The sequence below is a fragment of the Amblyomma maculatum genome, chromosome 6 (genome assembly GCF_055883805.1).
Source record: "Amblyomma maculatum isolate TAMU_Amacu chromosome 6, ASM5588380v1, whole genome shotgun sequence".
NCBI lineage: Eukaryota > Metazoa > Arthropoda > Arachnida > Ixodida > Ixodidae > Amblyomma > Amblyomma maculatum.
The window spans coordinates 161,698,737-161,714,751 of NC_139349.1; the positions used below are offsets into that span (position 1 = coordinate 161,698,737).

The 16,015-nt window shown below is 49.3% G+C and overlaps 1 protein-coding gene across 1 annotated transcript in view; it reads right to left on the minus strand.

Annotated features, from left to right (window-relative positions):
- Positions 1 to 308: 308 nt before the first annotated feature.
- The window catches only part of LOC146187320 (glutamate-gated chloride channel-like), an 83,772-nt gene continuing 68,065 nt past the window's right edge, over positions 309 to 16,015 (minus strand). Inside the window, exon 8 of the mRNA XM_084608190.1 lies at positions 309 to 586. Within this exon, the coding sequence (XP_084464316.1) occupies positions 371 to 586 (216 nt within the window). The 3' untranslated portion in view covers positions 309 to 370. The remainder of the gene's footprint in view (positions 587 to 16,015) is intronic.

Below are 16,015 nucleotides of genomic sequence, written 5' to 3' on the forward strand. Positions count from 1 at the left end.
TAATGACGATGCTGGTAGATGTCAAGTGCCGGCCGGAACGCAGCTCCGGGTAGATGCAGGTGGCAAGGCAGCGTAATTCCGTTCTCTCAATGAAGACCTGAAGTCTGAGTCGCGCACCGAAGCCAACCACCTTAAGCGAAAACAATCGCTACCAATAATCGAAAAAGATGAAGGTGAAGCAGCATGTGCACTGGTGTGAAAGATCAAGTGTCATACAGCGCACAATATGTTTATTTGGCACATGATACTGCAAATGTATAATTGTTCAAGACAGACAAAAGATTCATTAAAAAGTGAAAAGTGTAAGGTTATATCTCGACAGAATGCATAGGTAAATGCAAGTTAGGCACATAGATATTTGTCACGAGAGCTAGTCTTCGGGAATATCCAGCTCAACAGCGTATGTGCGGATGTAGATAACCACAAACAGGAAATACGTGACTGGAAACAAGATGCGAGATGCAAGGTCAAGCTTGTCGGCCGTTGTCCGCTGTGCTTTCAACCAACTCTGGATGGTGGTTTTCCAGTTGTCTTGACCCGTGCTCTTAAGTGTTTCAATAGTTGCATTATCCTTTGTCTCCATGTCCTGCACGTAAAAACAACAGTGAGACACAACGTGGGCATAAGGCTACTGTGGGAATCCATTAGGGTTCGACTCTCAATAATGTTGGCATATGTCGCGATGTCCTGAAAGTCCAATAAAGGTGATAGCTGTTCAATATATGCAACAGCATGACTTGATGCAACATACTAGCGTAATATGAAATAATGTGAAATGTGTGAGCATTAGCGTGAATCTTATTTGTATATTAATGGTTCAGCGGTGCCGCAGATGTGGCGATGGCGCAGCGCCAAGTTCTTTGCTTATCCTTGCATCAACATTTTGCAGACATTTTCTACACGACGCCGCACGACATCTGGTTATCTTAGCAGTAGACTCCTGATATCACGCGTGGCAGTCACGGGTTGGATACTCTTACGAATACTGCAACCAGCATCCTCCATCTCCAATAAGCGGCGCGGCGGCAGTGGTGACGCAGTCTGATGTCCTCTGCCTAAGCCTGTCATCAAGTTTTGGCAGGTTGGTAAAAGAAAGTTTATTCAGCAATTCCTTTTTTTCGCTACCGGCCCTGCGGCTGCACTTGTTATTGCGCAGTGTACTGAATGTTGGTTCCTCTATTTTTTATCATGAACTCTGCAAAAGGTCCATGCTCCTCTTTCGTTATGGTATACAAATTTTGCTGTTGGTGACGCAGTCAGCACATGCGTCGACTGCACTTAACGTTTTCCCATCAAAAATGCAGTGGCATGACCGAGCGTTCATTTATGATGTTGATAGAGGCCTCTAGGAAATCGCTGAATTCCAGCAAACAATCAGCTGGACAGACCGTGAGGCAACGAATCTCTGAACATTTCCAAGCTGAACTAGCAAAAATAAACATTGTCGCACATGCTCGTACTTGGGACCAAATTAGACAAGCTAATGAACACTCAAGAAACTGTGTTGAGCTAGAGAAGCGAGTACAGTATCGCTTCGACATTTATGATGGCAAAAAGGTGAACATAAAGCCTCAGAACAGAGACGTAGGAGACCTGCGCCTCGATTGGAAGCTGTGAAAGTAAAAACAAGAAATGAATGAACTCGAACAGTAAAGTTACTGCAAGATCATGAAATCCACGGATTTGAACCGAGTGACGATGAATTCCTCATGCATGAAATTAACAAGATTGTCAGAAGACTCGACCTAGCAGCCTGAGCTATTCGATAGCAATGTTGAAAATGTGCACCGTTTATCCCCGAAGAAGGATAAAAGACCTGTGGCACAGGGAAGTGCGTACAAAAATATTTGGCGAACATCAGCTGCTATGAAAATTTATCGTCAATGATTATACGGTTGGTTCGACTGGCGAGGACGAGGACAAAGCGAAGTACACATTCACATGGACTTCTGAGGGTGCAGTGCTCTTAAGGAAATTAGGATGGAAACTTGCTATGGGTATTGAAGCCGAAAATGCACTGAGCAGAATTGCGTGGATGAGTCGCTGTAGTTCTTTGTATTTCTCAAAATCAGTATGACGTATACATGACCACTTCGTTCAACTTCGTCGTGAAAAGCGACTAGCACTTACTTGAAAAGAACTTCCTATTGTTTTTTTTTTCATTTAAATGCAGTGATAGAAAAAACAAGGCGACGTGGGCTCATTTAAATGCAGAGCCTGAGAAACAAACAAGTCGATGACAAATTATACCTTTCTGCATGGCACTGTTCTTTTGAGTTACTGGTTTTTTTCGAAACTTATATTCCAAGTATTCTGGATGTTTCCTGTTTTTCCGGGTAATGTCATGTTTCTCAGCATCGAGCGCAAAATCGAGCTGGGGATATGTCCCTCTACTTCTGGTTGCTACCACTGCGAGACCATAGACGACTTTACATTCATGCGTGGCAACTTTGAAACTGTTGTCTTCATATGCGAAACATTGTTGTCGTTTGTATCTGACGACAGCCCCGGGGCAATCTGTCAAATTGTTCAATTACATAGCATCACTCATAAATTTTATTAATTCCAGAAAAAATTACAGGCAATGTGAAATCGACCAGGTCTATATCAGCCCTGCTAAGTTTCAAATTCTTGCAGCTATGCTCGAAAATAGCTATGAGAACGTCATCGAACAGTATACGAGAGTCATCTCAAACACAAGTACACAAATAAACTTATGTTTCACAGATTTCTCTGAGTCTGCTATAATGCCCCCGACCATGCTCTTTCAGCAAATAGGGATGGATCACCTCGACCCCTTTCCAACTTCATCCGCGGGTAACAAGTGGATCATCGTCACAACTGACTACTTCGTACTACGTCGAAGCGAAAGCACTGCCTATTGGTGCAGCGGCAGCAGTCGCCAAGTTGTTCGTCGAAAACATTTTCTTGCTACACGGCGCTCCCGCAGTGCTCATCACGGACAGGGGAACCCCATTTACGGTAATGATCACGCAAGCGATTTTGACCTACAGTCATACAAGAAACAGAGGTACTACAGCTTACCATTCCCAGACCAATAAACTTACGGAGGGTCACAACCAAATGATTGCGGACAAGATTGCTACCTACGCCGATGCCGAAAGCAAGACCTGGAACATTATCTTGCCATACGTGATCTTCGCTTATAACACGGCCATCCAGGAGACAACTACAGCGACCCCGTTCAAACCTATGTACGGCACGGAGCCCACGACGACGCTAGACGCGATGCTGCGCACGTGAAAGAAAAAGACAACCGCGACGTCGCCGCCTACCAGCACCGTGCAGAGGATACCCGATGACTCGTAGGGCTGTTTATTAAAGGGACACTAAAGACAGCCAAAGATGATCTGAAAATCTAATAAACTACATTTGGTGACACTGTCGCCGCATATCCGGCAGCAAAAAATCGAATAATTGCTGAGATATTGCGATAAGAAGTTGAGGTTTTTTCTTGTTCCCGCCGGTCGAATTCAAACTGTGGCCTCCAACTACGTAGTTGGAGTTGAGTGACGCACACTATGACGTAAGCGGAGACTCCGTGATAGCTAGCGAGCCGGCGCGGCCCGTGGCGTCGCATCCCTCAAGGGCCAACTTGGCAACAGCGTACTCGCAATGACGGCCTCAGCCGAAATAAATAAAACGATGAAGAGAGTAATTTACCGAGCGATGGGCCCATAAAGAAAGAAAAAAAAACATAGAGCGCTTGTAATGCACAGTACTTTACATGTTTCTCAAGCTTTTGCGCTCCTTCTTGCACTGTGTATAAACAAACCGAGCCCTCGGTCATCGCAACGCTTCGTGACATGTTTACATACAAATAAGATTTAGTTACCAGCAAAATAGTGTCCTCGCTGCTGCGCTTGTTAGTTTTGAGGCTTCGTCGCACTTTTTTCCTTCAAGGTTTTTGCTACAGCTCCGTGTTCAGCGAAAATTACGTCCACGGTAGCAGAACATGACCGAAGTGCCGGCGCCACTACATTTGCCAGCGCTGTGAAATTCCACATGTTAAAATGGATCCAGTGCACAATATTGTGCGCATAGGCATCCAGAACATTAGTTGCAAGACGTGAGAGCAGGCAGCATGCGCCGATGATCAAGAAGTTGTAATTTTTAGACTGGCAGCAGAGACACTTTATTGTAAATGGGGTTATGACATAAAAACTAGAAATATTTCCAAGGCTCTTGTGGCGCGGCGTAGCGAGTGGTTAGCGCCGAACGTTACGGAGCAAGCAGTAGCGAGTTCGAGTCTTACCGCTTCTGGCGGTATTTTTTCCTTTTTTTTTACAAATCGATTTTTATTTTTAGCCTTTTGTAATTTATTTTTGGTGCTTCGTTATTTTTAGTTTTTACTTTTTGCCCGGTGCCCTTTTTTTCGCCTGGCGAAGAGCGCAATATATCGACGCTCTCCTTGGTATGAGCGGCAAGTATGCCCCTGTTGTTTACGACGCCTGCAAATTGCTCGTTGAAGGTCTTGTTGACGCAGTATATGTTGGTCAGATGTGCCATGATTTAGTGAACAATTGAATGATAATGCGTTTTTTCTTCGGTACTTATCATATGTATGCTTTTCGTGGCGTACGTAGCTGCAGTCAAGCGGTCAGGTCGCAGTCGAAGCGGCAACGGCGGCGATATGTTGGCGCAGAAGTGTGAACGAAGGAGTGTGTCGGCGGTAGCGGATTTCGCTCGCTCGTGCCTCCGAATGCTCAGATGGGAACCATCAAGGCGCATCTGCTGCTCCAAGCTCGTAATTCAGGCGCTACAGGTTCAAACAAACTATCCGAGTGCGCACGAAATGCCTGAGCCGAAACATAACCAAAACTGAAGTGGGCGCCTGTGGCGCCTCCAAGTATATTTTTGTATTTGCCTTGCAACGTTTACGTTGTCTTTTCGCCGTCGTTTACGTATTATAAAAGCGTGTTATCATCTTTGAGAAAAAACGTACTACCGCATTCAAACATGCAACGTAATTCGCATTTGTCAGCCTCCGGGATCCCTAGCGCGTCACGTGATTTGTAGTTGCGAGCCTCGGCCGTTTGGCTGTGGTGGCGATACCTGTATCTCTGTTATTCGTCTTTACTACCTTATAACAGCTCTGTTTTTAGTAAGAGTGGTCTTTTTGTAATCAGGAACTGGCATTCTATCGATGCAAACCCATTTCCTTTCTCTCTTTAGTGTCCCTTTAAGGACCAGCAGCGCACTGACAACCGGCGGTACAACTTATGACTACGCAATGCAGAGTACAAGCCAGGAAACCATGTGTGGGTTTGGACGCTTATTCGCCTCCATGGGCACAGTGAAAAGCTTTTAGACCTATACTTTTATACCTATACTATACTATACAAAGTCGTTCCCCGAGTCAGACAATTGGACTACGACGATATTCCTGACAGCGCGATGACATCCCAGCGGCGCCGTGCCACCTAGAAAACGCGGATGTCGTATGCTTTAAGCCCTTTCACGTGCTCTTAGGCCCTAGACGTTCATATTTCCAATGTTTTGTTTACCTCTTTAGTTTACTTTGGAAGCATCGAGGCGATGCCTTTTTAAGGAGGATGGAAGCCACAAACCATTTTAACTCCATTTGATGTTTTCACTTAGGGCAGGGAATGATGTTACAATCTATTTCTGTTCATGCTCATTTTCTCAAGACAGCCTAAGTAACACAAAGTGGGCTATGACGTGAGGGCCCGCGTTGGGCCCGTGAGGGCAGCCCATACGGGCCCCATGCGGGATTTGCAACACGTACCCAGAGGGGCCCTGCGTGGGCTGCCCAATTTCGCCGCGATCGGTCCCAAACTGTATCCGTGTGGGCAGCCCAAATGGGGCTGCCCGCATGCAGCCCAAATAGGGCTGCCGGCATTCAGCCCAGGTAGACGAATGTGGGCAGCACACCAGAACCACTAATGGGTCCCACGTTTGTGCAGGCAATGACATCCCATTGATCAAGGTTTTATTTTTTAAGTCGATTAATCCCTCCAATACCTGAATTGTACAAGCGCGGGATTTGCGAAAGCCAGTCCGTTTCGGGCTGACCCACGTGCTGCCCTCATGGGTTGAATCAGGCATTTTCAGGGCTGCTCAAGTTCTAATAATCAAGCGTGAAACATTAGGCACTATTTTTTTGCTTCTATGCTACACTCAGTAACATGAGAGAAATTTATTCCCAACACTACAATATTGTGGGCTCGCCCACATCACCCCAACTTTTTGGTCTGAATATTTATTTCGGTGCTGCGTGCAGAATACTAATGCCGTAGGAAACATTTGGAGGTCGTTCAGTACATACTCGTAAAGCGGAACAGTTACTGTTGCATATTTTCTGTCGATACTGCATAATTAACATAGTTTGTAGAGTAAACATAGATAGTTTTTATTCATTGCATAGATATGCTTAGGACAGTTATGTGAAACCTCCAGAAGAGGCAATTAGTGGCCGGTATAACATGATTTACATAAATAAAATGGTGCCTTAAAGATAGGGTGGAGACGTTTCAGAGCGGTATGCCCGCCTACGGTCAATTTGGGGCCCACTGCGGCCTTTCATGGGCCGCCCCAATTGGGCTGACCTTATTTTACTGCATGGACTACGAATATATGTTGAATTTTCCCGCAAGTAGCCCAAGAAATACCCGTGTGGGCAGCGTGGTGGAGTGCTCGCTTTGCAGCCCGGCCGCAAACCATGTGGGACCGATTCGGTTTTTGCGTGGACAGCCTTTGCTTTAGGCCCACATTTGCATCGCATCTGCCCTAAATTGCCCCGCAAGAGACCGATGCGGGCGGAAGCGGGAAGGAGTACTTGCCTGCCCCGCTAACAGCCATGCGGAAATTATCTAGGTTTTTGGTGGGCAGCCCTATTTGGGGCAGCCCAGGAATTTTCTGCATGAATTCCACATTTTTGTCTGGCCTTCCCTCAAGTACCCCTCAAGGGTCCCATGTAGGCAATGTGCGGGCATACCCGTATTTAGCCCCGCCGCAGCCCATGCGGGATCTATTTGGCTTTTGAGTGGGCAGCCCCAATTAGATTAGCCCAGGCTTTTCCTACACAGAGCCCAAATTTTATTTGCATCGGCCCTAAAATTTCCCAAGCGGGACCCTTGAGGGCCAGATGTGGGAATATGTAATCAGTTAGCCCTTTCCGCGCCTATATGATGCCAAGATGGAAAAAGCAGGGGCAAGCCCAAATTGGGCTTGCCCGCTTAATCCCTAAAGTGGGCCCTCATGGGTGTTATTGTGGTTACCCAAGCCCAACTTGCCCATACGGACCCCAGGTGGGCCACGTAATGTGTGCTACATGGGAGGGTATTATAATTTTTCTTCGCTGCGCAATATGCACCGAAATGTATTGCGAACATCCCCTGCCACGCGCGTCTGTTTCTACAATGTTCTCGGTTGGGCTATTCATATTGTCACGTAGTGGTGACAAGGCCGTTGACACCAAAAGAAGACACAGGCTTGATGGTACTGAAATTAACTCTTTATTGGGCTGATTTGCGCCCGCAAATAAACTAAGCAACTCGGCGGCGGCGATAGCAACAAACGTGCTCGTCGATCGCCGAACAAAGAATGTCCGTCACACTCGTCAACGCTCAAATTAAAGGCTGCTCAGAACAATCTAGATAACGTCGCAAACGGCTACTAGTACACCCTAGAACATTGTGGAAACATACGCAAGTGATCGGAATCTTCGAGACAGATCCCGGCACATCTTTCGCGACAAAGAACATGATAACGCTTCGTATCGCGACAACGAGTATGAACAAACACGGGATACAGAATTGGTACGCGTATCAGAATCACAGTGATAAGGCCGCACGCCAGCGGCTGTTAAAAAAACAACACAGTTTTGAAGATTTCGCGGCAATATAACGTTCTGTCAGAACCCCAGCACTTATGTGAAAGGACTTTCAGCATATAGAGAGATTTTGAAACTTTCTTTACTAGCTTGTTCATTTGTGGAAGGAATGAAATCTTTCTTTCAAGAGGTAGCCCTAGAAACTTGTGTTCATGTTTTACAGGTAGCTTACATTCATTTAGGTTGATGGTGGACCTGATCTAGGATAGCGCTCAAACCAAAATTACTCGCATTGGTGTGTATCTCCGTACCAGCGTGTTCATCAAAGTGTGCGTCATAACGGATGGTGACTGAAGGCGGCGTTGAAGGTCCTGAAATGCCTGTTGCTGCGGTGTTTCCGATTGGAGCTGTACATCTGCATTGGTGAGATAGGGGGCGCGGCGATTTTGGAGGAGTTTTGTCACAAATCGGCGGTAGTACGCACATTACTCAAGCAAGCGCCGAACTTTCTTCTGGTCTCCTGGCGGTGGGAAATTCACGATGGCAACAGTTTTCTCCGAATCGGGAAGGGCCGCTTCATTGTTGATGACGTGGCGTAAAAAATTCAATTCTTCGTAGGCGAAGTAGCATTTGTTGCCCTTTAAAATGAAGCCGGAAGATTTTATAAGTTGCACTACCGCAAAGAGGCGACTAATGTGCTTTGCAAAACGTGGGGTGAAAACGATCACATCGTCCTGGTATCGAGACTCGCCTGCCATTTCAGGTCTCCGAGGACGGTATCCATAAGCCTTGGAAAAATTGCTGGCGCGGAGCAAAGGCCGAACGGCATGACCTGAAACTCGTACAACCCATCTAGAGTGATAAATGCTGTTTTGTCGCAACCTTCTCGTCTACCTCGATTTGCCAGTAGCCAGATTTAAGGTCAATAGAAGAGAAATACTTGGTGTTGCATAAGCAATCTAAAGCGTCATCGATTATGGTTTGGTGGTAAACATCCTTTTTAGTTACAATGTTCAACCGTCGGTAGTCACCACATAATCGTAATGTTTAGTCTTTCTTGACAAGGATGATAGGTGCAGCCAAGGGGCTCTGCGATGGTCGAATAACGATCAAGCACTTCCTTAACTTGAGTGGTAATTTCAGGACGTTCTTTATATGAGACACAACAGGGTGTCGTGTCTGTCGAAATGGCTGTACTTGTATCCTCTGTAATAATACGTTTTACAAGGTGTGTTTTACCGACACGCTGCAGCGACGCGAACACAGTTTTGTAACGGTTGTGGCGGTTCCTCAGGATTGTTGTCGACAGAGACGCCACGCATGTTCGGCCAACGGACGGAATGCGCGCAGACCCTCTCCGGGGTCCCGCCTCGGACTCGACGGGGGGTGCTCTGCTCCGCGCTGCGAAGTAGCTCTCGGGTTACTCTGCCTTTCCGACCCCGAACATCTGGTGGGAGAGGGTGTGCGGAGAGGGACCGAGTGGACCGTGCCGCCACCGAAACGGACCCTTTTCGCAGTGTGTGTTCTGTACGCCGTGCGAGCGAGTGTAGTTAACGAAGGAACAATAAATCTGTTCCGATGTTTTGTTTTTGACGACTGTGTCGACTACAGAACTTTTTCTCAGAAGTGGGATTTCAACCAACTACCTTCCTCAACGAGTGCCTCTAAAGTTATTCGACCACGAAAAGCCACGATGATGCTACGTTCGAAGACAACGAATGGAGGACCCGAGGGCGAGGTATCACGACCGGCTCACTCGACGAACGAGAGCGTACAGAACGAAGGCGAGACGCAGCCCAACATCGAAAGGGGATCCATGAACGCTGCAACGGCAAGCAGCCACGACATGGACAGCCCGAACGAAGTAGTGCCCGTTCCCAGTGCCTTCGACTTCCAGGCGCTGATGCAGGCGGCGATCTAGACGGCGGTACGAGAGGCTTTGCAGGGAGCAGCCCAGCTAATGCCATCGGCTCAATCGCCACCACACCACCAGTCAGCAGGTGCATCGGGCGTCGCGGATGGACGATTGGCCACGGCGAGCGCACAACTGGTGCCAATATTCGACCCATCTTTGCACGATCAGCCAACGGTCGAGACGTGGCTCAACAAAGTTGACAATCTGGCTGCAGCCTACAGTTGGAGTGACCAGCAGACCACTTGCTTCGCCGTCACGAAGCTCCAGGGCGTCGCAAAAACGTGGTATGATGGACTCACAGATGTCCAACGAACTTGGGTCGACTGGAAAGCTGAAATGAAGAGGGCGTTTCGTTCGGCATCCAGTTTCCAACGCACATTCCGGGACATGGAATCACGAACGAAGGAGCGCCACGAAAGTGTCGAAGCGTACTTGTACGACAAGCTGGCCAAAGTAAGGCGCTGCAACATTGGTGAAGCTGCTTGTATCGAGTACGTCATCACTGGACTCAACGACGACGATCTGGTGCGGACCCTTAGCGTTCGAGACTACGCCAGCCCAGATGAGTTGCTCCAGTGCATGAAACGGCTCTGCGACAGAACGGACACCATGAAGCAGACGAGACCTAAGACGCTGTATCAGCCGTTGGATGCTCGACGTTCACACCGCGTCCAAGACGGCAACGACTGCGAAGCGGCAACTGCCCAACGTCCACCTCGCACCGGAGGCGAATCGGCAAAGGCATCCGGACGGAAGTACAACGAAAAAGGCGAGCCACTTTGTTTTAATTGCTCTTCATACGGACATTTTTCGGCAGCATGCCCAAAACCTCAACGCAAACCGCGATGCACAAATTGTGGAAAATCGGGCCACGAGACCAAAGATTGCTATTCAAAGAAAGTCTCGACAACTAGCAACGGGACGAAACCAGCTGTCCTTGCGCAAGAGAGCAACAATACAGTGGGCAACATGGTGCCAAATCAGAAGTATTTCATGCGTGCCAACGTGAACGGGAAGCCGATTAAGGCATACGTCGACATGGGAAGCCAGTGCATAACGATGCTGGAGAGCGAAGCAGAAAAGTTGAAATTCTCATACGAACCTCTAATCAGTCCCTTTACGATCAGCGGGTACGGATCGGGAAAAACGACGCCAATGGGCAGTTTTGAAGCGAAATTGACGGTGGACCAGGCTACAGCCGACGTCCAGATCCACATTGTCCGAGACGATGTACAAGCTGTCCCACTGCTTGTCGGGCAACCCTTCACCGAACAGCCGCACATAACGGTGGTGCGCCGCAAAAATACAGTGCGCATTTTCGAGGAGCATGACGAGTCGGAGGATTAGGACGGGACTCTGGCCAACTTAGCTGTACCAGCCCTACCACCGCGCCGAGTGAACTTCTGGGCAAAGAAGGCTGTTGTCATACGTCCGAATTACGTCGGCTTCGTTGCACTGGGCAGTGACAATGTTACTCACAGTGACATCTTCGTCCACGGAAAGCTGCACGAACCACGCGGCCAATGCGTACCAAGCTACGTACTGAGGGAAAACGAAGGGTGCGAGCTATGCCTACCTGTAGCGAATGTCTCAGAGTCTCCGCTGATCATCGCGCAAAACCGGAGATTCGCAAGGGGAACATTGTGCATGGAAGAAGAATATTCGAAACCCTTCATTCTCGTAAGCTGCAACGAAAAAAAGGCGACAAAGGCAATCGCTGGAGCTTCAAGGCGCCATGTTGATTCCCTCAGCAGGACGCCTACCTCGGAAGCAGAAGAGATTGATGTTGCAAGAAGCATTAATATCTTTATAATGGAGCTCACCGACGACGACTGGTTGACGCTAGCAAAGAAAACGGACCCGAAGTTACAGTCTATCGCAGACACCTTGAGGGGATCCTCGAAGACGAAAGAAGCGCACCGCATAAGAAAGGAGTATGCCCTGGTAGAAGGCGTGCTGTTCAGGAGATCATCCAACAACGGTGAGGATCGCTTGTTATGGGTGGTGCCACGAATGGCACGTTGGCAAATTGCGAGACGGTGTCACGACGATGTGGGACACTACGCAGTTGACAAAAATGTGGCCTTGCTAGAAAGCCAATATTGGTTCCCAGGAATGCGACGTTACGTAAAACGGCACATCTCATGCTGCTTGGAATGTTTGTGTCGAAAAGCTCATCCCGGAAAAAAGCCGGGAAGGCTGCACAGCATCGAAAAATGGCCATGCCTTTCGATACGATCCATATGGATCACTTGGGCCCATTTATCCGCAGCACTAGCGGCAATACGCACGTCATTGTGGCAGTGGATTGCTTTACGAAGTTTGTGACCATTCGCGCTGTGAGAAGCACCGCGTCAAGCTATGCAAAGGGTTTTCTCCGAGACCTTGTTGCCACTTTCGGGGCTCCACGAAGACTGATCACCTACCAGGGAACCGCTTACACCAGCCGACAGTTCGAGAAGTACTGCAAGTCACTCAACATAATTCACGTGAAGAACGCAATGTGCACGCCTAGGGCCATCGGGCAGGTCGAGAGGTACAACCGAATGATAACGCCCGCCATTGCCAGTCTATCAAAACGAGGCGACGGAAAGGACTAGGACAAAACTCTAACGCAGGTGCAATGGGGAATCAACAACACCGTAGATCGAGCTACGAAAGCGACGCCATTCAGTCTGCTTTTCAACTTTTACCCACGAAACGTGACAGGAGACCCAGTTGATGACGCCATCGCACTGGAGCTTGACGCCAACCTACTTAAGCTACGGGAGACGGCAATTGACAATATTCGTCAGGGCCAGAAGAAACAGAGAGAGAGTTTCAACAAGCGACGAAAGACTGCGCCCAGCTACCAACCAGGCGACATGGTGTTGATCGAGAGGGAGCCAGTTTCAACGGGAGAGTCGCGCAAGCTGCGCCCAAAGTACAGGGGACCGTACATGGTCGTGGAAACGCTTCCCAACGACCGATACAAAGTGCAAGACTTCCCCGAAGTACAGCGTACCCGGCGATTCTACGAAGGCGTCGTGGCGGCGGACCGGATGAAGCGCTTCACATTGGGAACCGCGGCCAGCGGCGATTCCTCTTCAGAAGACACCGAAAGCGACTAGGGACAAGCGGCCTACGAGTAAGAAAAAAAAAAGAGAAAACGCAAGACCCCATTCCAACCGAGGGCGGTTGAAAAGAAAATGATGGCCGAATGTTGTCGACAGAGACGCCACGCATGTTCGGCCAACGGACGGAATGCGCGCAGACCCTCTCCGGGGTCCCGCCTCGGACTCGACGGGGGGTGCTCTGCTCCGCGCTGCGAAGTAGCTCTCGGGTTACTCTGCCTTTCCGACCCCGGACATCTGGTGGGAGAGGTTGTGCGGAGAGGGACCGTGTGGACCGTGCCGCCACCGAAACGGACCCTTTTCGCAGTGTGTGTTCTGTACGCCGTGCGAGCGAGTGTTGTTAACGAAGGGACAATAAATCTGTTCCGTTGTTTTGTTTTTGACGACTGTGTCGACTACAGAACGTATTGCTCCTTTTGAGGTAGTGCCGGGTTGTCGTACTTTAAATGGCGACTTCCTCTTCACCCGTTCTAGAATCACAAGTTAAACTACTCGCGCACCAATGCTCATCGATGGCGTCGACATAAGCGACAGCTGTTCCCTTATTTAGGTACCTGTGTTCGTTGCTCAAATTGGTCAGAAATCGACTTAGTCATCTTCGAGGGAGACAACAGCAATACTGCGGTCGAGAAGCAAAGCCGTTTTACTCTTCACGACACCTCCAACCTCCCGGAGGGAGTGCGCACCGATGGTCACCATTATACTGGAGCGGTGAGGAGCAGCCATGTGCTCGTCGAGAATGTGGAGCGGCGCTGGCAGAACACTGTTAGCTTCGAGGGCATTCTCTGTCAAGAACTTAATCGACTGGGATTGCAGGTCAATGACAGCGTCGTTTTCCGCCAGGAAGTCCGTACCCAGTATGAGGTGTCTGGAGCAATCCGATGGCACAACAAACGTTGCCAAGAAGGTTAGCCCTTGCACCTCGACTCCCGCTGTGCACGTTTCTCTAGGTGTAATCAAATGTCCTCCTGCGGTACGTATCTGTGCGCGGTTCCAAGCTGTCGTAACCTTTTCGAATGCCGTGGCGTATTATCCACTGAGTATTGAATAATCGGCTCCAGAACCGACCAAAGTGGTTACGACGATCCCGTGAAGTGAAAGGTCTAAATCGACTGGCGGTGGCGTCTCGCTGCGATAATGTTGAGGTGTCCGGTTTCGCCGCGGTGCGTCGAAGAAGTGCGGTGTCGCAGAGAGGCAGTCGGGCTGCGAAGTTGGTGGGGGGTCGGCTTGCCGCAAATTTGGGCGGCCAGGTAATCGTCGTCGTCGTCTCTGGGTGTTTTGAAGTCAGCGAAGTGGTTTGCGTCGTTTGAAGGCCTTGTACGTTTCGTCGTCCAGCAGCCACATTTCCAGAGGCGACTGCGTCTAATTTCCTGTACGGGCATTTCTAGACCGGTCCCGCGGCTAGGAGGAATCGCAGCGACGGGGCGAAGGTGACTGTTGGCGCTGGACTGAGTTCGGTCAGCAAGGTAATTGGCAATCTCCCGTGAGCGCTCTCCCGGTAGCAGACAGCGAGCACCGAAGGGGAACCCGCGAACACTCATATGTGCCACAAACTTAGCACAGCGGCCGGTAGTGCGCAGTTCACCAGATGTCAATTTGGCGGCGCTGGGGTCGCTGGACGAACGTCTACTCGGCAGGTGACATTTTAGGAGCGGCCGACACAGGTGCTTTGTAACGTGGTATTGAACCCAGTAGAAAACGGCTTGGGACGGCAGCGTAACTGATTATAGGCGGCTGTGGAGGGCTTGCAAGAAGGGGCGAGGTATCCAATCCTTGTTGCACTTCTTCGTTAACAACATCGGTGACCGATGAAACTTCGGCAGTGCCGGCGCAGGTAACAGTTTCGCCAGCTTTTCGCTCACAATGGCTCTAATGGCCTCACGCAGTGAATCTCCTGATGACACTGTGGTTCTCTCAGTACATGTGGACAGCATCGATACAGTTGTGAGCTCATACTGCCGGGACCGCATGTCAAGCGCTTTCTTGGTGGAAATAGCTTCCTTGACGAATACATCCACGGTCACTGTCGGACTGCGAACCAGACCGGCGATAAGCTGTTGCTTCACACCCCTCATCAATAACCGTGCTTTCCGCTCTTACGTCATACTTGGATCCGCTGTTGGCGGAACAGAAGCTTCATCTCCTCCGCGTACACCATCACACTTTCGTTCGGGTACTAGATACGATTCTGCAGTAGAAGATCGACCTTTTCTTTGCAGAATGTGTTAATAAATGCCTGCCGAAATTCTACTTTGAATTCGTCCCATGTTAGGAGGCGAGAATTATGGTTAACGTACCAGGTCCTCGCCGAGTCCTCCAGGGCAAAAGAGACATGACGCACCTTCACGTTAGCGTCCCAGGTATTGAAAGTGGCCACCCGGTTGAACTGGTCCAGCCAGTCCTCGGCATCTTCATGGGGCAGACCATGAAAACGATGAGGCTTTGCAGGATGAAGCGGGAGATTCACAGCTATCGCTTGTGTATTCATGGGGACAGTGTGTATGCTTGTAGACCGTGATTACAAACCGAGCCTAATTAGGGAGATAGGCCACGTAGTCGCCGGCTGCCCTGGTGAACAGGCGTGTGTACTTTGGGAGTGCTTCATTGGCTGGAGTCGTGGCTTGAAGACATGACTCCAGGTACATGAAAGATCTACCCAGCACTTCTACACAAGTTGTGTCATTGATAAAAAGAAGTGGGCAGGCCGCAGAGCCGGTAGTACAGAGATCCGGTGTGTTAGCGTAGTCAAGGGAGGTTCGGTCGAGTCAAGACGGGGACTTCGCCGTCTTCTGCTCCTCTCAATGTGGCATCAATATATGTAAATTATTTGCTAGCTGTTCGCAATACATTGATTTTTATTATGTATGCCGAGGATCCTGCAGTAGAGCGTGTAGCGCTGTGCGCTAGGAGGTAAAATGTGGTGGCGCGCTCAGCGTCGCGCGCTGTGAAGAAATAGTGAGACGCGCAGCGGCTGGAATAAATCCAGACTGCTTCATAACAACAACAACGATAACTTGGGGCGCCTGTAGAAACAGCATCGGCTTGCATACTATAACGCCCAGGTAACCAGTGTGAAAGAAGGTGCTGCTTCCACACAAGCCGCATATAAAACTGATTTATTCCAGCCGCTGCGCGTTTGTTTCATTTTTTTTTTCTTCACAGCGCACGACA